Source organism: Lepisma saccharinum, chromosome 4 (genome assembly GCF_977018435.1).
Source record: "Lepisma saccharinum chromosome 4, izLepSacc3.1, whole genome shotgun sequence".
Taxonomy (NCBI): Eukaryota; Metazoa; Arthropoda; class Insecta; order Zygentoma; family Lepismatidae; genus Lepisma; species Lepisma saccharinum.
In genome coordinates, this window is record NC_139232.1 from 7,231,058 (window position 1) to 7,257,036 (window position 25,979).

General features: G+C 36.7%; 1 protein-coding gene across 1 annotated transcript in view; it reads left to right on the plus strand.

Moving 5' to 3' along the window:
- The window catches only part of LOC145987089 (alpha-amylase 2-like), a 43,388-nt gene extending 32,586 nt beyond the window's left edge, over positions 1–10,802 (plus strand). The window contains exons 9-11 of the mRNA XM_083121560.1: positions 1,536–1,651; positions 9,253–9,408; positions 10,672–10,802. Of these exons, the coding sequence (XP_082977686.1) occupies positions 1,536–1,651; positions 9,253–9,408; positions 10,672–10,683 (284 nt within the window). The 3' untranslated portion in view covers positions 10,684–10,802. The remainder of the gene's footprint in view (positions 1–1,535; positions 1,652–9,252; positions 9,409–10,671) is intronic.
- The last annotated feature ends 15,177 nt before the right edge of the window (positions 10,803–25,979 follow it).

Consider the following 25,979-nt stretch of genomic DNA (forward strand, 5'->3'; position numbering starts at 1 on the left):
ACTGGAGGGCAAGATGTGACCCCTCCTCAAAGAGTACAAATTACTTACTGTGCAGAAACAATGCATCAAAAGAACATTATTAGTGGCTTGAACATGCAAGTGTGGCACCAATTTTGATATTTCAATTAGCTATAGGAAATATAATTAATTACTTAAAAATAAATTTACTTTTGTTCCTGATACTTTATATTTTTTACTTCGATCAATTTATGAGCTTATAAATTAAGAATTCCTTTCATATTATCGTAATATTAAAATTTATTTTCTGTATAAGTTAAGTAAAATCACTGAACAATTGCTTCGTAATAATTATGCATGCATGTGTATAAATTGAGAAATATGCATTTCGATGCATAAAATCCCCTCGGATGTGCAATTAACACACTAAGACGCATCAAAAGACACACTCCACAGTCGATATTCGATTTGATGCAGTAAAAGTGCATCGAATCCGAAGACAATTTCCAATAATCCAAGATTACACGTTTAGGTGTGTCATTTGATGCACTAAAAGTGCATCAAATTCGCTTTGATGCATTTCGAGTTCTCTGTGTGTGTGTGAGAATTGTGGTGTGCACGTGTGTTGGATGTTATTCTATGTATTATTTTCGTTCAATGCATTATGGTTATAAAATATAGAATTTGCAGTAATGCAAGCAGTAAAAATATAAGGGAAGTCCGTCAAGTTAGTTCCCAAACAAAATTAAATAAAGGAACATAACGTGAACCGATTATTAATCCATGTCGAGAACACGAGACATTACGTCCGACAATCTTCATCTCGTATTTCTCTTTGGCATCACTGCTCAATTTACAAAGATGTATACCCGTGACTGGTATACAAGCCGCAGAATTGTAATGTTGGTTGGGTTGTCTACACACAAGGCGCTTAGTGGTCAGAAATCGAGAACTTGATTCAGTACTTCTTCGATAGGGTCGTTATAACCCGGCAGTGTCCGTGACTGTACCATGCACGTCTCGGCGCCTCGAACATTAAGTGGTCGACTTTCGACCTCACCACCAAAGTTACCGGGTTGGAGTACCGACCTGGACATAGGTGTTCTTTGTGAGTGTCCCGTCTTAGTATCGCCACGATAGCCAAGAGTGGCAGAAAAGCAACGCTAAGTAACGAAATACGCACACAGAGAAATATGTCTGTGATGCGCGTGAGAGAGACAGAGAGAGAGAGAGAGAGAGAGAGAGAGAGAGAGAGTAAAGGAGATTGAGTTGTTGTTTTGAATCTACTTTATGCACAGATAGGCTAATCGTGACTGGACCTTCAGTTTAAAGTGGGATCCGAACCACTATATGCCTCCACCGGATATCGAACCCGGGACTTCTTGATTACGGAGAGTAAGGGAAAGCTTGCTAATTTTGATCCTTCAACCAAAAAAAAAAATGAAATGTTCCGCACTAACCAATAATTTAGTTTTCAATAATGATCGAAAATGCATTGTAGTGGTACGTGTAAGTTCCTGTTCAAATATTTCTTTTTGCTTTCGTAAATTCGATTGTTTATTTTATGGATATTTCAGATGAGGGTGTCAATAATTGGTGGGACAACGCAAACTATCAGATTGCATTCTGCCGCGGAGGAAGTGGGTTCATTGCCATCAATGATGACAGCAGTGATCTTCATCAAACTCTTCAGGTAACTACCGTATAGTTAGCAAGGCATAGACAACGCATTCAACAAATAAGAGAGGATAGTCAACCCTTATTCCGCAAAACTGCGCGAAGAGGAACTATATGGAGGTCAACCTGAAATGCAAGAATATTGGTAAACAATGCGGTAGATGGTGAGGTTAGTATTACAACACCCTCATTCAGTGGGGCAGAAATGGAGATTACAAGGGTATACAGATCTACGTCCAAATCCTTTGATACGAATTATATCCCGTGTTAAAATACTATTTTGAAAGCAGAAAATAAATTTCTTAAATATTTAATATTCTCTTGTGAATCTTGCTTTCTTATTATTGGCAGGATAAGATTAACGTGAATTTATTTTAAAATTGAGAGCTATTTGTGATATTGTAACATGTAATATACATGTTAATAAATATATGTGCGCGCTTGTGTTTACGTTAAACTTTCTACTCCCAAATCAAAAAGCAACTCATGCGCCACTGTCTTCATTCCGTAGTCGTTGTCAACCGATTGCAGTAATTGAAGTATGTGTGATTTCAAACAAAGACAAAGTTTTGTAGATTATGTATATAATTATTGCTTGAAGTTACAGCAAGTGACTTCATACTACGATTTAATAACTTTCGTGTTAATAGGTTCTCATACAAGATACATATAGTATATACACCACAATATGAACACAATTTATACTAAGAAAAATAAAATAGCTTAATAATTAAGTTGGGTCAATCGTCATTGAGGACTAATTCAAAAATATTTGAAAATAGAAATGTAAATGAGCCGACTTCCATAGTAACTTTTCGATAACAATGTAGAGTTGTGCATCACATATACAGTGGCGGCGCCAGCTTGAAATAAGTGGGGGGCTAAAGATTTGAGAGTCAAATTCTGGGGGTGCTAACCAGTACCGAATAAAAATGCTTAATAATTTACTACGGTATAATTTTATCAGTGATATAGTTTACGGTCAGACGGAGAAAAAGAGAGAGAAAAAAACACTAACATGTTGCATTTTGTTCCATCATATGCAAGAGTGCTTTTAGGGACGAATCTTGTATGCCAAATAAAATGCAATAATTATATTGTTTTCCTTTCCTAAGCCATTGAGTGTAATAATATCGCAAACTTACTATTCACATGAACAGTTCAAAGGAACAAACATATTTTCACTACAAATTCAGCTCCATCATGCAGAAGACAAATACACTGACATAAAAGCAATGAATATAGTTGCAACTCTTGCACTGGACATTTTTGATTAGTGAAAATATAATTTCCAAAGATTATAATTTTATTTCAGAATATATTATACATAAATACTAATCAGAATTGGATCAATAGTTTTAGATGTGCTTTAAAGATTGATTCTGCTGCACGGAATCAAATTTGGCCACTGTGTCTACGTCTTCTCAATTATTTGGATAAAAGTATAAATACCACATGTAACACTATTTCTATGTAAAGAGCGTAAATACTTTTTTGCTGAAATGTGAAAATGAACCACAGCAAGAAACCACAATAAGATATGCCTATTTTATGAGCAGCTGTAATATACGAGCATAAAGGCTGATCAGAATTGAATGAATAGTTTTAGATGTGGTTCAAGGATTGATTCTCTTCCACGTAATCGTAATTGTCCACTGTGACGGTACAGCATAAATTATTTTCTAACATTACAAATGATAAGTAATTAACATGTAGGACTAGGACTGCGAGCAATAAAATTGACCAAGCGCGCTGATTTTCGCACCGTATCTGTTGTAAGGTCCACTACATGCACAGAGGTTAATCGGGACGAGAGTTACAGCTTCAAAGTGAAATCCGAACTACTTAATGAAATATTATATCCACTGGAGATCGAACCTGGGAGTTCTTGATATCAAGGTAGCAGCATACTATTGGGGCTTGGAGCCCAATTGTAATCTCTCCAATTCTTAGCATTTAAGAATTAGGTAGTTTATATATTCTTTGATTCTTCAACATTGTATTCCTCCCTCTCGAATATTTGCAGCTATAAGGATAGATATAACGAGGAACTAACAAGCAGAAGAGAAACATAACACTTCTCTAGATTTTGAACGTCGTCCTACTTATAAAAAATCCTTTGTCCCACCTGTTAGACGTATTCCGAAACATAGTGATACGATTTATAGTGGCTAACAATATTGTATACATTTAGCTGTATATGCCAACAATCAAAGAACAATCTCAAAACCAATGAATACGTCCACCTATACCAGCTTTCGTAATAAACAGCAGCTTTCGTAATAAGTTTGGCGAATCATGATTGGACAATTACTTAGTATCAAATGTTCAGTGGCCACTGTTATCCAGGCATATCTGCAGCGCCTCCTACACTTCTCCTGATTTTACAACACATCGTAACAAAGTATCCTTGCGATCTAACCGAACTAGAAAATGTACTTGAACATTTTACTTGCCCCAGTGGAAGTTTTATAATGGAAAATGCAAATTTCTACTTTTTAAGTTTTTGGTCGAAATGCGTCAACCGTACTACACTGCTTTATAAAAACGTAGGGGGCTACAGGGGGAGTGAGACTTGTTTTGGAGGGCTTCAGCCCCCGTAGCACTGTCCCTGCACATATAACGCATTGCAGGAAAGCCAGTATTGCATGATCTAGGTGTCTCACTTATATTGCTGGTGGCTGTGCATAATGAAAAATAATATCGTAATTGTTAACATATTTACTACACGTAACTAACTAACTAACTAACTCTTTAGCCTTCTTAAACCCGAAGGTTCAAGGCTGCAGCAATACAGGACTTCCATCTGTCCCTATCTTGAGCAAGATCTATATACTCTTTTCCATCCATACCGATTTACTTTAGGTCCATCCCAACGTTATCCCTCCATCTTCATCTTGGCCTTCCTACAGGTCTCTTACCATCAGGTTTTCCAACAAGAATTCTGTAAACTCTTCTTTCTTCTCCCATTCGTGCCACATGCCCTGCCCACCTAAGTCTTCTTGATTTAATTATTCTAGTAATATCTGGACATGAATACAAATTATGTACTTCTAAATTATGTAACCTTCTCCACTCACCTGTCTCCTCATCCCTTTTAGGTCCAAATATTTTCCTAAGGATCTTATTTTCAAATACTCTCAATTAATGTTCCTCTTTCAATTTAAGGGACCAAGTTTCACACGTTGATATGTAAAGTGAGATATTTAGAAAATAACATTTTATTAATTGGAAACTGTATAAAGATTATAATAATATCATTATTGACTAGTTTACCATGAGTAAATAATATCCATAATCAAGAGTTATTATTATTAATGTTACAGATATTTAAATGTTACTATCCTCAGAAAACTGAACCCCTCCTTATACTGTGTCTCGGGAATCTGTGGAGCAAAGCCACCCCTAACGGCAGAGAAGGGGAGATAGCGAGTGGAAGGAGAGAAGAAGTACGCGCGGCTGCTAACAGCTGGTAGGTCTCTCAAGTCACTACTTGCACAGAGACTTCTTTTTCGTTCTCTTGCTCCAGAGATTCCCAGAATACAGTATAACTCTTGAGTTGGATACAGATTGAATATCAGTTTCATCAGGGTTTATGAAGCTAGCACTTCGAGAAATTCAAATATGCCTTCATTTGTACATTCATTTGTATTTATCAGTTTATCATTTTCATCTAATCATCATGCATCGCCGTCACGATTAACCTAAAATAACGGAAAAGCCACTTAAAGTAAGCAAAATACAGACAAGGAATATATTTTTCCTTCCTAATATTTCGGAAACATCACAATACTTCGAAATATTTTAAATGAATTGCTTTAGAAAAATGTGGTTGTGTTACTTGTTTGTTTGCGGATGAAAAATCAGGGGGAACATCAATTGCGATGTTATAATCAAAGATTTGCACAATATGCAGCATATAATCATTCTCATCTCAAAACAAGTTTGTAAACGTGGACATTCCTTAGCAGCGTTCTAGGAAGGCGAGATACACAATAAAATATTTAGTAATAACCTTCGTTTTATAACCTACTCGATGGCGCAGTGGTTGCGTCGTTGCCTTGTAATCAAAGGGTCCCGAGTTTGTTACCCGGTGGAGGCACGTACTGGCTCGGATCCCACTTTAAACTGTAGGTACAGTCCCGATTAACCTTACTGTGCATAAAGTGGACTTAAAACACCAAATCAACCAACCAACTTTTGAAAGACAAAAATGGTAGTCGGTGGTCATTTTGAGAATGGGCTTGCATTTATCACTTCGGCTTTTCCCGAGTCATTTACTGTTTTTCTCAAATTTCGGAAGGGGTTGTAGCCTCCAAAGACGTATTTAGGGGGTCCAGGGAGTCCAAATCTCTTCCCGAAAGACTTACCAAGTAATTAAATAATGAAAATATGATTGTTGTTTACCATTTGTTCTATATTTATTTTCGCCGAACTTACTGGAAGGCAATGATTATATTGGGATAAGTCGGCTTTGAGGAACAGTACAAAATAAAATTTATGCATAAAGTGTTAATCAGAAACTTTACTTTTTTCATCTAGATCTAACACCCCTTTGTGTTATTCAATAGATTTTCAATTCCTTCATTTTTGTCATTTCCTTTACAGAACAATTGTTTTAATATAAATTTTGGCGATGTTAGCTACAGGCAAGCTAGATGATGGATAATGCTGTTATATCTATATTCTTATACCAGCATTTTGCCTATTCAATTAATAATAACAATACAATATTAATTAACTTACATGTTGTGAATAGACATAGCTATACATAATACGCGTATTAATGTATTAATTTCAACGTTAATTTTGTTATTATTTCTGTACCTGGTTCGTGCGCCAGTGGTGATACCTGTTACTCGGCGGAAGCATAGACAGAGTTTCGTCCGCTCCCTTGGGGGGTGGGGGGCTAACTGGGGCTACATTTTTCCTTGCCTTTATAAAAATTATCATGGGCATTCTCCGGAAGCAGGTGATCCTGACGTCATCTTATTCGAAAGAAATGGAATTGTGTTGGTCATTTTTATGAAACCTATAAGCACACTATTATAGCGGGTTGCAAATTTATTAAAGCACAAATTTCTTTCTTAGAAAAAAAAACAATATAATTTTAATGTGTTGTAATCTTGCGTTGTTATTGAAGCACTTATAATGCAGCAAGACATTAAAAGCACTATTTACTGTACGTAGGTAATGGAATAGTAAAAATTTCAATTTCCTTAATTTATTTACAATGAAATTTTGAAACCGTGAAAAAATTTAAGACATTAGATCAATTATGGAATTGTCTTATCTAAAAATTCAATAGAGATGCCACCCTTCTTTTTTTCTTTTTTCTGTAAAAATTCCTGACGATTTTTTGCAGGTTCTCTTCTCTACAATATCCCTTTCTATGTTCAACAATGCCAAAGGCGAAAATCTCTCTTGCTCCATGGTTGAATTTCTTTGCTTAAGTTTAACTGTCAGTTTCTCCTTCCATAATTATTTTCTGCACATATCGCATGGATTTGGGGGCTAATGCCTGCTTCTGGGTGGCTTAGCTCCCCTAGCCTCTACCAAACTACGCCCATGCTCCGAAAAGATTATTAGAAATGTTACTCAATTCACTCCAGCTATAAAATTGCCATCAGGGCAGGTTCAGAGGAAAGCAAACATGTTTCAACCTGTCTTCCAACTGACAGCCGCCCCGATAAAACGCCGAGCTGCCCGGTGATTATCTACAGCAAACAAAACGCAAGTACTTGACACAAAAGGCTTTCACCGAAAACAAGAGACTTCCATGGTTCTCTATTTCCAAGAAAATTGTGGGAAGAGAGCTTTGAGAAACTTGGTGAGCATGTAGGATTAGTATCGTACGGTTGACTTTAGAACAATCATGCTTCATTACTTGCAACAAATCTTCGAAAAACAATGAAGAACATAATAACCATTGCTTAGCCTGCATCTGATGCTTAAAATATGAGTATGCTTACACACCGTGGCAGCGATTAGGGTGGCGTGGGGGTAGTTGCCCTCCCACTTTTTGCTACTTTTGCCCCCTCACTATGCTAAACCTTACAGTATGTATAAAGGAAAAGTAAGCCAATATAATTGCCAGTCCCAAACCTATGAAATGCAGCACATGGTCAATATTGGCCACAAATGACAAATTAACATGGCATCAGTCATCATACGTCTACATATTTTGCTCACCCCAAAGTGTCATTTTTGGGGGGGAAATTAAGGTGAATTCATCATTGATTAATTTATAGAATTTCCTGCATTGCGTAAACTGAAAATATTAAGCACTGAAAAATATTTAAATATAAGAAACTTTAAAAAAACTCGGTGTAAATATATCTTCCGGTTTTCATATTACAGGCGATCAAAGTTGGTGTTGAGCGACTTTTGAAATACCCTGTAGAATATGTCGTATGGATCCGAATCGAAAATAATTTTTGAGTGCCTTCGAGTGTCATACCAAGCTCCAACTCGCACTTATCTAAATTTAAACAAATGCATCTAACCACTGAAATGGAAAAAAATTACAGTCAGAGCTTTTAAAGTAGGAATGGCAAACTCAGTAAAATACCTAACATTTTGTGAAGAAATATAAGATTTTGTATCCTGTAACTTGTGACAAATAAAACTGGTCTAAGTACTGACATGGTTCATTTCCTATTCATTGATTCTTATACGTTTTCTGGTACGTCGATTGAATCCATATTGACAAACAAGTATGGAATCACGTGATTACCAGCATCTTTCACTTCGATACAGGACATTTTATTACATTTTATGTTCTACAATGAGTGTGGATGAAGACGATGAAATAAAAAAAGACAGGAAAACTGTTCAGAGTGGGAATGAATTATTGTTTCTCTTCAATGGAGTATTTCTATTCTTAATCCAAGATGTATATATACAAGATATGATTCCAAGATAAGATACTTTAATACAACTGAAATATAATTTTTGTTACACAAGTAGCTACTATGTAAGAAAATCGATTTACAAGATATACAAATTCATCATAGAATATGGCCATGCCTATTTCCATAGTTCCTAGTAAAAAGTAGATTTGTAAAGATATCATTAGAATAATTTAATCAAGAAGACTTAGATTGGCATGCCACGTGTCTCGAATGGGAGAGGAAAGAAGAGTTTACAGGATTCTTGTTTAGAAACTTGATCGTAAGAAACCTATACTAAGGCCAAGACGAAGATGGAGGGATAACGTTGAGATGGACCTAAAGGAAATCTGTAAGGATGGAAAAGATTGGATTGATCTTGTGTTGCTGCAGCCATAAGAATGCTAAAGAGTTAGTTAGTTAGTTTAGTACAAAGTGGATTATTATATATACGCCAAAAAAGTAGATCCAGTCACGAATAAAGACACAGATACTTAAATGAGTGGCTGAGTAGCATGCCAAATGTTTGATGTAGAACGTGGCTTCCTCATAAAGATTTCTAAGGTAATGTAAGTCGTTCAACGCACTGTTTACTTAAACTCTACTTTTATTCAGAGATCATTCACTTGACATGCTAGTAAGACACCAAAGGAAGACAATATTAAACGCGAAAAAAAGTTTGAGATATACTTATTTCAAGATAACCAATCGGTCTGCTTTTTTCCAGACATGTCTTCCGGCTGGAACATACTGCGACATAATTTCTGGAGACGTGGTAGATGGGAAGTGCACAGGGAAAATAATCGAAGTTGGAAATGATGGAAATGCTTTAATTGAAATTCGCACCGATGAATTAGATGGTGTAGTTGCAATCCACAGTCAGGTAAGTAGAAATGTGACATCATAGGCATGGTATTGCGTGCAAAAAGTGACAAAATTAAAGCCTATTAGTTCTCTGACTGATAAATATTTTCAGAAGTTATTTTTTTAAATTCGGGGATTCGGTGCTGCATGTATGTGTGTGTCAGTGTTCGGAAGTAACTACAGTTATTGAAGTATGTGGCTGTAACTGTAACAGACTTACTTTTTCACAACAGAAATAACGTCATCAAAAGTTACTTTACGAAACTTAAATTGTTAACTTGAAATTTTGTAACGTGAGAGAAGAGCTGGCAACTCTCTTTCCAACTGTGTGTGTTCTCTGGATGCTACATTTCAGTATGTCATTTCTAATTGCATGCGAAGCTTTTATTGGTTTGGTTCATTGATGCATTCATTCGGGACGTGGTAATTGAGCCAGAAAGAAGTCATTGCTTAATATCAGGAATTGTTTAAGGCATAGCCCTATGCATGCTATATATAAATTAAAATGAATGATCATTCAAACACAGCTGGTTTGTTCCATAATTTATTTGTTCAATATAAACGTATGGACACTATATTATGTACGATTGATTGATTGATTGATTGATTTGGTGTTTTAAGTCCACTTTATGCACAGTAAGGCTAATCGGGACTGGGCCTACAGCTTAAAGTGGGATCCGAACCACTATGTGCCTCCACCGGGTATCGAACCCGGGACCCCTTGATTATAAGGCTATATTATGTACGAGAAATATAAATAAAACACATGTAATTTTGATTTTGATTTGATTTAGTTTATTTTACTTCGCGTTTTGTGCCTCTTGGCTAATTTGCGAAGATGGGGATGAGTTATGAAATGATGAAATTGATGAATGGACATTCACAAACAACCAAGCCCGACCGGGATTCGAACCCGGAACCCTTGGCGTCGCAGCGCCATGTGCTAATCACTCGGCCACAGGGTCGGGCAAAACACATGTAAGTATTCATATATTTATTTTATTATAATTAAACATTCATTATTCATGTTAATTTTAAGTTCCAGGAATTGTGAGTTAGTATTTAATATGAGTAACTGCAACTCCGCCATCTTTAAAAAGTAACTTGCCCACAATGGTGTATGTGTGTGGCATATGCAGAGTGAAACATCTGATAGAATTGCATTTACATCACCTACTTTAGTTATAAGTAATTCTTCACATTTTCCCTATACCTAAAACTAATATTGTTTGTAAGTTCACCTGCCTGTGATTTTCAAGTGCGAAATTTTTTATACTTGCAGTCAAAACTGTGACCATCTTCGTGGAAGGAATTCTTCAGTCGGCTGAAATGGAGTGTGTGCTATCAATGACAAAAACCTATTGTTAACAACGTCTCTTTTTGTACGAAAAATAATAAATTTTCGATTTCCCGTCTGAAAATATTTTCAGAACTGTACTTCAAATAAAGAAGAAATATGATTTGTTTGTGCTTCTTAATTCTACATCAATTGTTTTTCAAGTACGTGCTAACGTATCAAGATCGTACCTTCTGCGTCGTAGCAAAATACTTATTAGTTGTCTGTTTAATTTATGTTCATGTCTCGTTTGAACCAATGTTATTCTGTATTTGTATAACACGGCCTGTATGGTCAAAGAAGATTTCTAATGTTATCACACCGTTTAGGCAGAGAGCATAGTTCAGGTATGATAATTTTCTGTGTGAGGTTGGCAACTCCACAGATATAAGCGGGTTGGTAACGATGGGAAAAATAGGTGATTTTTCTTTGGTTATCAAGAAGAAAAGAAGAAAGATGTTGTGTTATTTTAAGTCTTACAAAACGTTTATAGCTTTCCGGACGAACTGGATGCATATAGGGAACTTGTGGGCATAAGCGAAGAGGAATTATTGCTTTATCACCTTTCGTTAGCGTTGAAAGAAGAGGCGAAACAAATCTTTCACTTTGCAAGCCCTTTTGAATTGGGAAGAATGAGACGAAAAGTAGTAACAACTTGTCTTCCACCGTCATTCACATAGAAGTGAACCGCGATAGAGAAGTGTTGCAAACCGCCAGAGCCGAAAAGTCAGGAAAAATAAAAGGTTGCCGCCGAAGAAAACAAAAGAATGTGAAGATTATGAAATGGATGACCAAGTAAAGTTGAATAAACTCATGGAAGGGGCTGAAATATCAGATAATAATAGACCTAAACTTGTGGAAATACTTAGGAAACACATTCACGTTTTTCTGAAAAACCTGGTTTAGCCCGTGATTTTAGCTTCAATATTGAGATGAAAGATAAGACACCTTTCAGGTCGAAATGCAGGCCTCTTTCTCTGGAAAAAAGTGAGATAATGGCGAAACTTATTCAAGAACTTTTAGATCAGGACATTATAGAGAAGTGTGATACTCAGTACTTGTCTCCGACTATTCTGTATACCAAATCTGATGATTCGCATAAGATAATTGTTGACACACGTCAGCTGAACACGAGAATTCCTGCACTTAAGAGGTACTTACCCGATATTTCAAGAGGCTATTTCGAAATAATCTGGATCTGCAATTTACAGTTTTATATTTACCGAACGCTTATTATCAGCTGGACATAGCGGAAGATTGATTGATTGATTGACTTAGTCTTTTTGTGCCACTTTTGGCTAATTTGCAAAGATGGGGATGAGTGATGATATGATGAAATTAATGAATGGACACTCACAAATATCCATGCACAGGCCGAGATTCGAACCCGAGACCCTAGCGTCGTAACGCGATGTGCTAACCACTCTGTCACGGGGGCCAGCTGCTCATTATTATCGTTTAATCTGTGGTTTTAAAGCGGAAGAGAGTGGGAATTGCACAAGTTTCGTTACTCATTTTGGAAACTTCAGATTTAAGACAGGCTTTTATTGACTGAAAATTTTGCCATTTGTTTTGGCTGAAATGTTAGAGAAAACACTTGGACCATTGTTGGAGAATGACATTATCACCATTTATGATGATATTCTTCTCAAGAGCCAAGATGAAGAAGAGCAGTTGGCAACACTGGATGAAACACTTCAGAGATTAGGGGAGAAAAGTCTGACCATTAATATCCGGAAGTCAAAATTATTTAAGAGGACAGTGTGTGTGAAACTGATAGCCAGAGGGAGAGTGTTTTTACGGACTTCAGCGGCATCCCGTCAGTCACAAAGCATCTCGATACTATAGCTTCAACGTTTGCTGTTCCGCCGTGGGGCTCAAGTTAGAGAATATGTAAATAATGTAAAATAGAGAATTAATGGAAGAATCGTAGCCTTGATTGTTGTAAATAAATGTATAAAGCCCATTTCTGCATGTTTTCAGCAATCACCCTGCAACAAAAATTCAGTGTGATCTTGTCTGTGATTGATTATTTAGTTTCGAACGCTCTGATGTGGAATGGGTTGGGAACCCAGGACTAACGAGCCAATTTAGTTGTTTATTTGGGGTTTTCCCTGCCAGAAGCGACCCGGTAAGGGTGGGTGTTGCGGAACACCTGTTAACCTGGGATTTGTTCAAAAGAAACTTCCAATATTTATATTAAACTTTGCCACTGGAAGTCGGCTAGGCAACAATGACCCGTGTTGTCATTGAATGAGGAAAAAACCTTGAAAAGTTTTTGTCGCTCTCATTATGCTATTCCTGCGTATTCTTGTAAAAGTAAGATAATTCTTTCGCCTTTCTGTGAATTTCGAATACATTAATTAAGGAAGAAGGAACCGCGGTAGTCGAGTCGTTCAGAGAGTCCAGGGCTTCAGGCTACCAGGCGAGGGACACTGTTCGATTCGCTGGGTGGTCATCTGGGAACAAATGTTTCATTGCTGTACCGTGATATGGTTATGGATAGCTAAGAAGTGGGTGTATTCTATCTGAAACGCGCTTCTTCATAAACATTATTATCTTCTATCTGCATCTTCGGCTGTTTTAGTTCCAGTGACCTGCCTAGAAAGTTCCTTAAAGGGATTTTTCATTTTCCTTAGTGAAAACTAAGCTATCCCATTCTCTTTCTCTTGCCTTTTCTCCTCCTTCTATTTCTGCCTTCCCCCTCCTTTTCTCTCCCTTCATTCGGCTCGCAGTTTAAATATTTCTCTCTTTTTCCTGTATCATTTAGATTGATTGATTGAGTTGGTGTTTTAAGTCCACTTTATGCACATTAAGGCTAATCGGGACTGGACCTACAGTTTAAAGTAGGTTCCGAACCACTATGTGCCTCCACCGTGTATTGAACCCGGGACCCCTTGATTACAATGCGACGACGATACCACTACTCCATCTGGGAGGTTGTATCATTTAGAACGATCACGAACGAGGTGAAAGGAAAGAGAAGGGCGCCATTTCCTTCAGAAAGGATAATTAAAACCCTCGAGAATTTTGTTTGGCCGCCATGCAACCAGTTTCAAAAGAAGATTAAAACTAATGTCGTTTCGGAAATGTCATTTTAAGCATGAAAAAAATTATTCGCAATTATTTTTCCTTTCAATAGCAAAATTAACGCGTATGTTTGGCAAAAATATTGCCTGCTTATTGTGTGACTATGGAACTTCGACAAGAAAGGGGAATTTCATACACTGTTTAAAAAGTTGACTCGAGAAATGGCTGTCGAAAACCATCAATTTTCGCAGCCATCTTAATAAAAATGCACGTTTATAAAGTATTAACGGCAATTATATAGTTGAAGAGTATGGAGGGGGGGGGTATGTAAGTCAGGCTCGTCAAACTTCACAAAAATTAAATATTTATTGCAAAACGTTACTGGACATGAAAATTAAATCAAACAAAAACATATGCTTTGATGAATCAAAGTTTCAAATTATATGATAGGAGAGAAAGCACAAAAGTCCAACTCAGCATCAACATGTCAGGAAATGACCCACAGCTCCCAACATGTAGAGTTTTCTTTGAGAGAGGTCACACAATATAAACTTTATGAGTAAAATTTGCTCCTAACTTTTAAAGAATTCCTCGCTTACGACAGAAAAATTGAATTACCTCTTTTTTTCCTCTGACCATTCAGTTAATGTGATATTAATGATGCAGTTTTCAAAATAAGTTTATGGTGCACACATTATCTATCAGTGTGCAAGGTAACATATTCGAATTTAAAGTTGAAATTATATTCAAATAAAGAACATAGTAGTTATCAAGTATATTTGAACATTCAGTGTACACGTAGATAGTTTTAGGAGGAGATTTGAAACAAAATTTTTGTTGTAAAATCACAATTAATTTGTCATTTTCAAATTTTATGAGATGTCTTTGCAGATTTGTATTTTTGTGTAACCTGCAGAGTATATTCTCTCATTCAATATGTATATATTGAATATATATACACATAAAATATATATGCGTATATATACATTATCAAGAACTAAATCATCTAGATATACACACAATAGCACCAAAGCTTTTGTAAGTTCCAGACTATTTACTCTTTGATATTTCATTTCGCAAAAGTATGTGTAATCAATATTGCAACAGTGTTTAAGCAGTGATTATAAATTTAATTTCCGAGAATTTAAAAATTTATTTAAACCGGCCTCCGTGGTGGAATGGTTAGCGCACCGCGATACGACGCCAGAGGTCTCGGATTCGAATCCTGGCCTGGGCATGCATAGAGGCCGATTTCTTCTGATATGTGGGGGGGGGGCAAAGCTAAGAAAAGCATAAATACCGAATTATTTCAGTTTGCGGGGGGGGGGGCCTTGGAGGAAGTGGCGAGCAAGTTTTTTTAATGTCAATAGTAGGGACCTAAGAATAAACATAAACACTTGCGTTAACCTTTGAAACACTGTAATTACAAATACTAACTCTGGAAACATAATTATATACATATCAAGGTACATCGATTTTGATTATCTGAACAAAATATCACTACATTGTGATTAAATATAATTACGCAACATAATTCTTTATGTGTAACGTTGATTACGCATTATATAAATGTGTAGCAATGCTCTATGAAATATTACACATATGTTTACAGGCATAAATAAATAATTAAAAGAGTGACAGATAGCAAAAGAGATTCTTTTCAACGAAGGGAAACAACATTGATCTCCTTAGTGTCAGTGTCCATATTATGCAGTTTTTACTTGTCTCTCACACAGCGCCATAGAATGAAGACGCTTTTGGGGCATCGTACTTCGAAAATAGTTCTCGAGGGGATGCAAGGCAAGACACTAACTACTTTCAGCCTCCTCGCAACAAGACAGCGTCAAAAGCAAGCGCAATTTCTGCGGTTTTAAAGTTGTCCTACCTATGCACCATGGGTAATAATTGGAACATGAAATATCTATAGCATATCGTTGTAAAGCAAGTTACTTTTTACATTTGGATTTCTTCTTGTAATAGTCAAAGACAGTTCCAGTTTCTTCTTTTCTCCGTTTTCCTTTCTCAACCCTAAGCTCGACAACATCCACCAACCACAATTCACTAGTCTGTACCGAACAAATACGATCAAGTCATTTTCTCACTCCTTTCTTTTGCCTCTTTTGAATGCAAGTGAGAGCCAAAACATTCCAAATGCTGACGCATCTGAAGTTCATAACATGAAGAGACCCATACACAGGGGTTTAAATTAGTAAAGCGGTCAAAATTACTGATTTAACTGAAAAAAAGAACTGACCAAATACTGACAAATTACTCACGAAATACTGACATATTTATTTACGCCATATTAATAAATGTCCAACCTAAAAGTAATACTGGTATTTCATCTTTTATAAAATATCTGGACTCCACCATTCTAATAGCTTAGCCATCACACATTTTATTATTCATGATAGTTTTCATAATTGTACAAAATTATGTAAGGCAATGAAACAATTCTTGAAACAATAGTGTGTAGCAGATATTGAAAAGCAAGACATATGTTGTCTTTACTTAAAGTCTGTCTTCGGAATTTTGCGGATAAAGAACTACGTAGAATTAAACTCTTTCCAGATGGATATTTGCTACTGCCCTCACAAGACAGACTTGCAATACAGGGGTGTGTCTTCTTGCAAGCATGTCTTAAAGCACAGACCACAATTTGTCATCTAGAGGGTTGAGGTCTCGACTGCCAGATGGCCCATCTACTGGAGAAATGTTAGGCACATTAGTCTCAAGCCACTACTGGGTTGTTTGTGGCTTATGAGCTGGTGAAGGATCTTTCTGAAAGCTTCACTCCTGAAAATGAAAAAGAGTTGCTATGATCCTTGACCATCGTGTCCATGACTGTCTCCTGGTAGACTCAGGCTGATGTTTTAATCCTTTCTCGCAGAAATGGGACTCGGCGATGTCATCATAACTCACCCCACCACATCATGATTGAAGCAGGACCCGTCTGAACCCTTCCCACTACCTTCTCATGGATTTGTGGCATTCACCTGTCATTTTGTGATTTGAAAGCATCCTCAGTAAAACATTTTTCCATTGGTGAAAAGAATTCTCCTGTACCCATTTACTGCACCATTCTATCACTTCCTTAGCTCAACTAACAATGACTCACGTGTTGAAGAAAGCAAATACTCAAGGAATGCTTTCATCACTGGTAGGAAAAATGTCTTACCTTTAGTTGAATTGAAAAAAAAGAATAATCTACTGGGAAGTGAGGACTACAGTATGCCCATACTTCTTCCTCTAGTCACCACATAATCATAATATACCATTCGTTTTCCGTAATTAACTGTGTATTTGGAAAAAGAAATACTTATTTAGAGTAAACACACGGACACTAAACTAAAAACACTCAACTGGGTGATAGTCCCACATTGTTGTGTCAATTTCAGAATCCTGCGTAATTTCGCGCCTGTTGTATGCAAAATTCCTGTATGCAAAACATTTTGACCTTAAATAAAATAAATAATTCAAACTAGAAATGTGAAGAGACAAGGACCTAACTGTTCTCACAGAGAGAGTCCACAAATAATTTACGAAATTTCCATTATACAAATAATATTTTGTTACAACATGAAATCTTGTTAAAAGTTATATATTGGGCCCCTTGTAGGGGTGTATAAAGCGAGAACTGCGGGGTGGGGGCGCCCAACGCCCCCCCTATTTCGACGCCCCTGTGGGCATGAGTGTTCTTTTTGAGTGTCCTTTCATCAATTTCTTTACATCATCACTCATCCTCATCTTTGCGATTAGCCAAAAGTAACAGAAAAGCGAAGTGAAACTTAATCAATCAAGCAAACAAAATTTATTTAAATACCTTAAGCACGGATATTTGAACTGGGAACAGGGGAAAAGTTCCTCTTAATAAATTTTAAATATGTATTTTTGGATAGGTATTATTTCTTAGTTATTTAAAGTATTGATACTGTTAAATTTATATTGTTGTCTTACATCGTAGAATATTTGTTATTATTAATATACACTTGCCGAAAGTCACCCTTTATAAAAATGACTGGAAATTATTCTTGGAAAACAGAGGGTGGTGACAATAGAGCCCAGTTAATGAAGCACAAATAAAGGTCAATGTCGGGAATAATTCCGTAAAAGCTGAATTTTTGTCAGTTGTTAGAACACTACTAGTAGTGCAAAATTCCAAAAGCCCTCGGCCCTCTTCGCGGTGCTCCCCCCCCCCAGCGCCCCCCCAAACATCAATTTCACAGACACTCAGTTATTGGCTTATATCTCCGTAAAAAATGGTCTTAGACAGGTCATAGTTTTTTAGTCTTAATCCTCATTAGATGGGCTTCAAAAAAGATTGTGTTCAATTTTTCAATAATGTTGGTGGTTTTTCCGTAATTTAAAAAAATAATCATTAGAAAGTGAATTTTTCTAGTGCTTTCTAAATTTTTTGCCTTGTAACTTTTGAACAAATTAAATGACAAGAAATTGTTTCCAATAAAAGTTGTAGCCTAATTTATAAGCTTTAAAATGATATAAGTTTTAATGTATTTTAATGAAAGATACGCCATAAAATGTGTCTCCAAATGGAGGAGAGTACCAAACAAGTGTGTCATTATAACAGTTCGGCGGTTAAGTCTGGAATCATTGACTGCTTGATTAAAGCAAAAGACTTGGTAGAATTAATTGTTATACCACTTAAAGACACGTGCAGTGGATTAGCCAATCGCCATCTGCGTGCTGACGGCCGCCATCTTGAAAAGTCCGCCATATTGGATATTTTTCATTTGATATATCTCGGGAACGGTGGCACCTGTCAACTTCCGGATTTTCAGAAATGCTCCAAGTAGTGTAAGCTTTCAAAATATATCAACACATTTATTTCTGAAGAACAAAAATAGTAGTTTTGTAGAAAACTCACTATTCACATATAATATTTTATGTGAATAACTGCTAGTTGAAAGTTTTAATAATTCTCGAACCAAACACTAGTATTTTATATTTTGTAAGGTTACGAAATTTTGTTTAGAAGACTTTAGACGAACTAAATCCTTAAAGTACTATTTACTATATTTTTGCACTACTAGTAGTGTTCTAACAACTGACCAAAATTCAGCTTTTACGGAATTTTTCCCGACATGAAACCTTTAGTGACTGGGCTAATATGCCACATTAGTCTGTCTGGTGTCGAGATTGAAAAAATATGAACATCTTACATTTCCTTTGCATACTGATTCAAGACTTGCAAATGGGTCTGCGACCTGAGACCTTCTGTACCCTAAAAATGCTTCATGAGGGGGGGGGGGGGAACACATTACTCATGCAGTTAGTATTCACACGTGTAGGTATTGGCAAGTGTGTTTGTTTTATTACGGAATTCAGGACATCTTCGTAGACTCAAGAAACAAGCTGCTTCATTAAGAAAATGGTTTCCTTTTGTCTTCCTTTGTTTATTCAGGCTGCATCAGTTTCTTCTACCCAATATCCACACGCAGTGTAAACATGCTTGAGAATTGTCTTAGTTCGGTTCTTGTGTTTGCACAATTCCTGTTTCTAGTCTATTGAGAACGACCTCGTCTCTGGAAACCATGTCCCATAGCAGGTTTGACTCGCATCAGTAGACCTCGGATTTTACGTTTTTAACCTCTTTTTTCCTTTACAGGTAGGGCTATGTAAGAAATAATAAGTTATGTCAGCGTTTCGTTAAAAAAACGCAACGACTGATGAAGTTTTATAGTCCCTTAAAAACCCATTTTGCTTGTTAGAACCTATTTTAGGTTTATGAGCCTAAATTAAGCTATTTTTTAGGTTTTATATATTTTTTAAGGTTTTACAGGATTTGTATGTCACACGAGGCATTTTCTTTGTTTGGTCACGAAAGAATTCAATGACGAACGTGTTTGCAACGTACTCTCTGTCGATTTCCCTTCCTCCAAGTCCATGATCATTTTTCAAAGCTCAAATGATTGGTGCCACTGTTACCTGTGCAGTTCAAAGTAGTCTGATCTGTGTGGTCTTGCTCACTTTCGCGTCACTTCTGTACTTTGTAGCATTCACGCCTTGCAAACTAACATTTCAGCATTGATGTTTGCACCACTGACTATGTTTTGTTCAAATATTATTTTGAGCATATAAGATAATTCTCACAAACAAAATTTCGGAGTTTGACTGTGGATAACATAAAAAAAAATATTTTTTTTGCTTAACTGTACGGCTATGAGTGGATTTTAATAGCAAATTTCGAATGGTACGTTCTGCCATCGCCGTAGGGTTAGGCAATACACATAACGTTATGCAAGATGGTGCGTATTTCAGGATATAGGTGTCCCATTTTCATTGCCGGTGACTATACCTAATCAGCATTTTTCAGGAATTTTGAACTATTTAAAGTTTTTTTAACCTACTTCAAGATTTTTCGACCCTAACTTAAGATTTGTTGGACCTATTTGAGGATTTTGAGGACCTATTTTAGGATTTTTAGAGCCTATTTTAGGAACCTACAAGCACACTTTTTAGAACCTAAAAATCCGAAGTCTATTCATCAGTCCCGTAGCTACGAAGATAGGTACTTATATACAAACGGACTCACCTGAAAGGATATTTCATACACTACTTCTCAAGATATTCTCCTTGCCGGTTCAGGCATTTATCCCATCGCTTCACGAGTGTCATGATGCCTGTCTCATAGAACTCGGAATCCTGTTGTCGGAGCCAAACCCTTACTTCGTGCTGCACAACATCATCCGAGTGAAACTTGCATCCTCTGAGATGCTTCTTCAAAGGAGAAAAGAGAGTAATCTGTCACAGCAAGGTGCGGGTTGTATGGTGGATGTTGGAGTACATGCCCCCCAAAACCCACCAGGACGTAACGTGTTTTGTGAGCCTCCCTGTGCGGAGTCGCGTTGTCATGAAGCAGAACGACTCCTGTGGTGAGAAATACGGGCCTCTTTTACCAAATCACTCTTCGTATGCGCAGCAATGACGTGAGTTTAACTCGGATGATATTGTCCAGCACGACAACAGAACCCCGAGTTCTATGAGACTGGCATCATGAACCTCGTGAAGCTCTGGTATAAATGCCTGAAGTGGGGAGGAGACTATGTTGAAAAGTAGTTTATGAAGTATCCTTTCACGTGAGTCCGTTTATATTAGTCTAATAAATACCTACTGGAATTTACAGGCTGTGTATTTTTTTTCCCCCGATATTTTGGCGCCCTAGGCAGGATTATGTTTTGACGCCCCCCACACACACACACACTCCAAGCACCGATATTTTATGTGCGTCCTGCGATGTTCTCTTATGCCAATGTTTGTGATATTTATATCCTAGAAATTTTGAAACTAGGAAACAAGGAAAATCTCTTTAAAAAAAATATAGGTATTTGAAGATTAGTAGACTGCATTTCTGATTTTCAAAAAAAAAATAGCATATTTAAGAATATTTCAGTTATGTCTTAGTGTCTGAAGAACACATTTGAAAAAGTACTATTAGTACTACTTTAGGAAACAGAAAATTCCAGCTATGTATTAACATAAGCCTACAACTAAAAGAAGAAAAAAAGGTTAAGAATAATAATTAATATAAATGATAGTGTGCAGTATGTTCTCCGCAGAAAAAAAAATGTGATTTGAAATTGTACAACTCTGCTTGAAAAAAAAACAGCATCGTTACAATTTATGTATTACACATTATTGTAAGTAAAAATTACAAAATATTTTATAAAGCCCGACCGATATCTCAAAAACAAATTAATTAGAATTTTACTTTTCTTGCTTTCAATGAAGCAAAATCGTCAACAAGGTTGAAAGGTCGAGTAACACCTTGTATGCCTTCCTTCCCCTCTTACCTCCGCCAAGTGTAAATTTCTGCGTCGCTTATTCTGACATTGTTTTTTCCTTTTTAATGCTTGGAATCGTGCACACTTTGTATGTCGCGCTAGGCTTCAGCCCTCCTAGCTTACTCCTCGCAACGGGCCCGACTATTATTTTAGTGCCAGAGTAGAAAATCTGCAAAATGGAATTTCCAAGACGCGGGTCTAGATCGACGGTTTTTCGCATTTGGAAAATCTTATGCATGTTTGGAGTCTTATGACCTTTCTTCGTGAAGGTCGAAGGGCAAGATCGAGTCACTTTCTTTCATAAGACGGGTTATTGGTAATTTATGACAGATGCTAAAATCTAGATCAATACCTCTCGTGCCATGTATTACCTAAACTTTAGCATTTAGCCGGAAGTTTTGCTCTATGTGAGACGTCAGAAAAATTAGAAAAGGTTTCTTTTCTTTTCTTTTTTTTTTAAAAAAGTAATGATTTACGAGTTTATCGTCTGTGGAATAATTTCATGCCGAACACCACCACTGCCATATTTGTTTCCAGTGCTTCACCTCCTTACGTCCTTGTAATAGGGTGTAAAGGAGTGACTTGAGAAAGCACCCAAATCAACCTCGCTTCTATGAAGTACATCCCGGTAACTGCAGTCTTGCAGGCAAACGAGACATTGGCGCCTGGACCCACGGCCAGGGTAACCCTTTGTGGAGTCGTGTTGTCCTGTGTTTGTCCTTCTTTGAGCTGAGTGCCCCTTTACGGTATGAAGATTTTATCCTCGGAGATAGTGTGTAGTTTAAGTTTTTGTTAAGGAATCTATGACTGTGTTAGTTTTAGAAATTGGTTGAGGAAGTTTTTGACAGACAAACTTATTTTCTTTTCTTGTCAGGACCTTGTTCTCAGTATTGATTAAATAAGTTTTATCCCCGTATTGCGTGACGGAAGAAAATATCCTATGTACTGATCCGTCCATAATATCAATCAATCAATATCAGCAGTGACCAAACAATTTATGATTTCTGTGTTTCTAAATTTACTCACCTATTGATTGATGGATTTGGTTTGTTATACATTGCATCTCTGCCATTTTGGTTAATCCCAAATGAGGATGAGTGATGATATGATGAAGTTGATGGAGAGATACTCACAAAGAACACTCACTCCGAGGCCGGGATTAGAAATTGTATACATTGTATTGAGTATATATAATTTGTAAGTTATCTAACTGTAACCGGAAGACTCGGGCTGGGTCGGGTGGGGTAATTTTTTGGACAATGCCCATGCATAAAATGGCTCTGGAGTTTCCCCAGCCTGCAATCAAGAGATACTTGGGGGATAAACTTGATCACGTTACCACCAGCATAGGAAAGTGGCACTCGACCATAGTGGTGCCTCCATAGCGCATACATCGGAGCGAAAATTATGGTCTATCATGGAAATAATTGCAACACAAATGTTTTTTTGTACTCGATTGTGCGAAATGGTATAGTAAATAATATATGAAAAATCCGCCATCCAAATATTTGTGGAAAATCCGCCATCTTGGAAAATAACCGATTCAAGGGGTTGGATCCTTCCTGCTCCAAAATTTGAAGGTTCACGGTCAGACCCTTCTACAGTTAGAGCCGGAAGGGTGAGGCGAGGTCCAGATTAAGGACGTTTAATGTACTTTCTGCAATCATTTATTGAATAATGGGAAGGAAATGGCAATGGCTGATAAGTGTGTCCAATGGATTTCCAGTGCTGTTTCTGCAAGGGCTGTTTCTATCAATGTTCAACCTGGTGAAAGAATCCATTCAGTGTGTTGGAAATAATTTATGACAAGAAAAGGATTGTGGCTTTTAAAAAAATAGGAAACAAAACGAGAACGATACACATACATATTTGAGTCTTATATTATTTTCCGTATGTGAAGTCAGGCAATGTGTATATATTGTGGAGAAAGAGCGCTCACAAATCGTGGTCACAACGATAGCCTGATGTCGGAAATTGGATAGTGCTAAGGATAGAATCTTCCAAGTTTCTCATGATATGCCACTATTTTACATTTACGTGCTGCACATACTGTTTCTTATTTGTTCAACAATTTTCCTACTGGGAAAGATATCCCAAGCAGTTCTCTTCTGCTCGTGAAGAAAACTGCTTGGGATATCCAAGAAGCAGAAATTAGTGAGAGGGCCTCCAGACGGCATAAGCTCTGAATTATTTCATAGTGTCAGCAAGCTTTTTGAGAATACTGAAAAGTAACAACAAACAGTACATTATTTTTCTGATAAAATGCATGTATACCTGATGCGGCTGACTAAACCCTCAAGTCTACTTTGTGTGTATTTTATAATCTTTAAAATTATGAATAACGTAATTTTGTTCCATTTTAGATTCAATCCATAAATTATGTACCTCTTTCAACGTCAACTAAAAGCTGAACATGGCGTTGCAACAGGATCCAGTCAAGCTTATTTCGAAAGCCATAGAGATATATGTGTGTGTGTGTGGGAGGATGGAGGCAACAAACAAACAAAATGCGCATTAAAGAAATACAATATAAAAAGAACGCAGTAAAAAAGAAAAAAAACTTTCACACAATCTAGCCCCAGAACCATTTGCGTTCTAATTATTTCTTTGCTGAACATTATTTTCCGCCCACTGCCCCTGCTAATAGTGATGATGAAACTATTTGTGGGTCAGACCGACCGTTTCCAAGTAATGTAGTATGAAAGCCTTTCCTATACCGCTATTTTCAAAGATGGCGGACTTTTCCCAAAGTCATGGGTAGCGGATCTTCTAAATAGAGAAAATTATATACCTTAGAAAATTCTGGTACAAAATGAATTTGTTTTGCAATTATTTCCACGTGGAATGGATTATTTCCTCTACTAATAGCTTCATTGCAAGCATCGAGACAACTACGTCGAAGGATAGTGGATGTAGGATAGTTGGCTAAACTTTTCCAAGTGAGAGATTACACCATAATTTTTGTTACCATGGTTACAGTTATTAATATTATAAAATAATAACTGTTTTAAATTGATAAATATAAAACAAATATTATTTCAAATTTACTATTATAATATTCTTGAGTAGATTTTGTTATTCGATCCACATGAGTAAATATCCAGCACAAATGTTTTTATTATGTATTTTTTGCATTTCATGCAGTTAGATTGATTGATTGATTTGGTATTTTAAGTCCACTTTATGCACAGTAAGGCTAATCGGGACTGGACCTACAGTTTAAAGTGGAATCCGAACCACTATGTGCCTCCAACGGGTATCGAGCCCGGGTCATGCAATTAGAGTTCTGAAATGAATAGTTATTATATTTTGTTATTAACATTTACCAGCTTCCTTATAGAATAAGTTTTAAAACTAAGGGGAAAATTTACTCATAAAGTTTGTAACGTGTAGCAGTGTCCACGTTACAAATATGTATATAAACTTAATATTTTTCTTTGTTTTGTACTTATAATTTTATATGTTAGTGGTTAATTACCAAGGAATGTGGAACACACCTCGTATATAAACTATACATCCTGATGTTAAATATAAGTTCCAAGAGTTTGTTTCTTTCTGCCAGCAAGCTGAGCTGGAAGTTCGGGGACAACAATGCAAGAAAGCTAACGCTATTGTGTAAGAGCCAGGCAGACTCAACCTTATGAAAACGTTGTCACAGGGAAAAGATAAAAGATTAGGCTGTCTTTCCCACGCTATATCTGTCGTGTCCCTTGGCGGACAATAATTAGACTAATATCATAATAATCCCTGATTCTTTTACTGCAAGACAGTGTATTCAGAATTTAGTTACGTTAAGGTAAAAGAAAGTTACGCCCGCGCAAGACAAAACCTGTATATAAATAATTTTTGCTTAACGGCATGGATCAAGGAAACGACTTTGCCACCCTTACGTCTGAGACATCTGGTGGTGAAACTTCCGAATTACTATAAAATAGCAACCACCGACGATAGTTTCGCGAGCGGGTCCAACGCAAGACTGTGGCTTATTCCGCGACTGAATCAGTGTTGCCAATCTCCGAATGCAGGATTTCCCTTTTACCAGTGTAAAATTTCCCTTTTTCGACCTAAATTTCCCTCGATTTTCAAAACACATCTGAAACTGTATCTTTGTATTACTATAACTGTTAATCAGGACCATATATAAGGGGGTTTAGTGGGTTCAAACCCCACATTGAATAAAATACTAGAAACTGATCATAGTTTCATAATATAATTATCCTAAAATAAACATTTGAATTTTAAAATAAAACACTAATGTATCGAAAAAATCCCCAAACCAAAAAAAAAAAAATCTTCTGCGGAGCAATGATTGTCGGACTTTGAAACCCACCCATTGTCAAAGCTTAGCTAGGGGCCTGCTGTTAATATTTTTCTTTTGACGCCTGTTTTGCCTGAGGAACAAACTTTATTTTTATTATTATT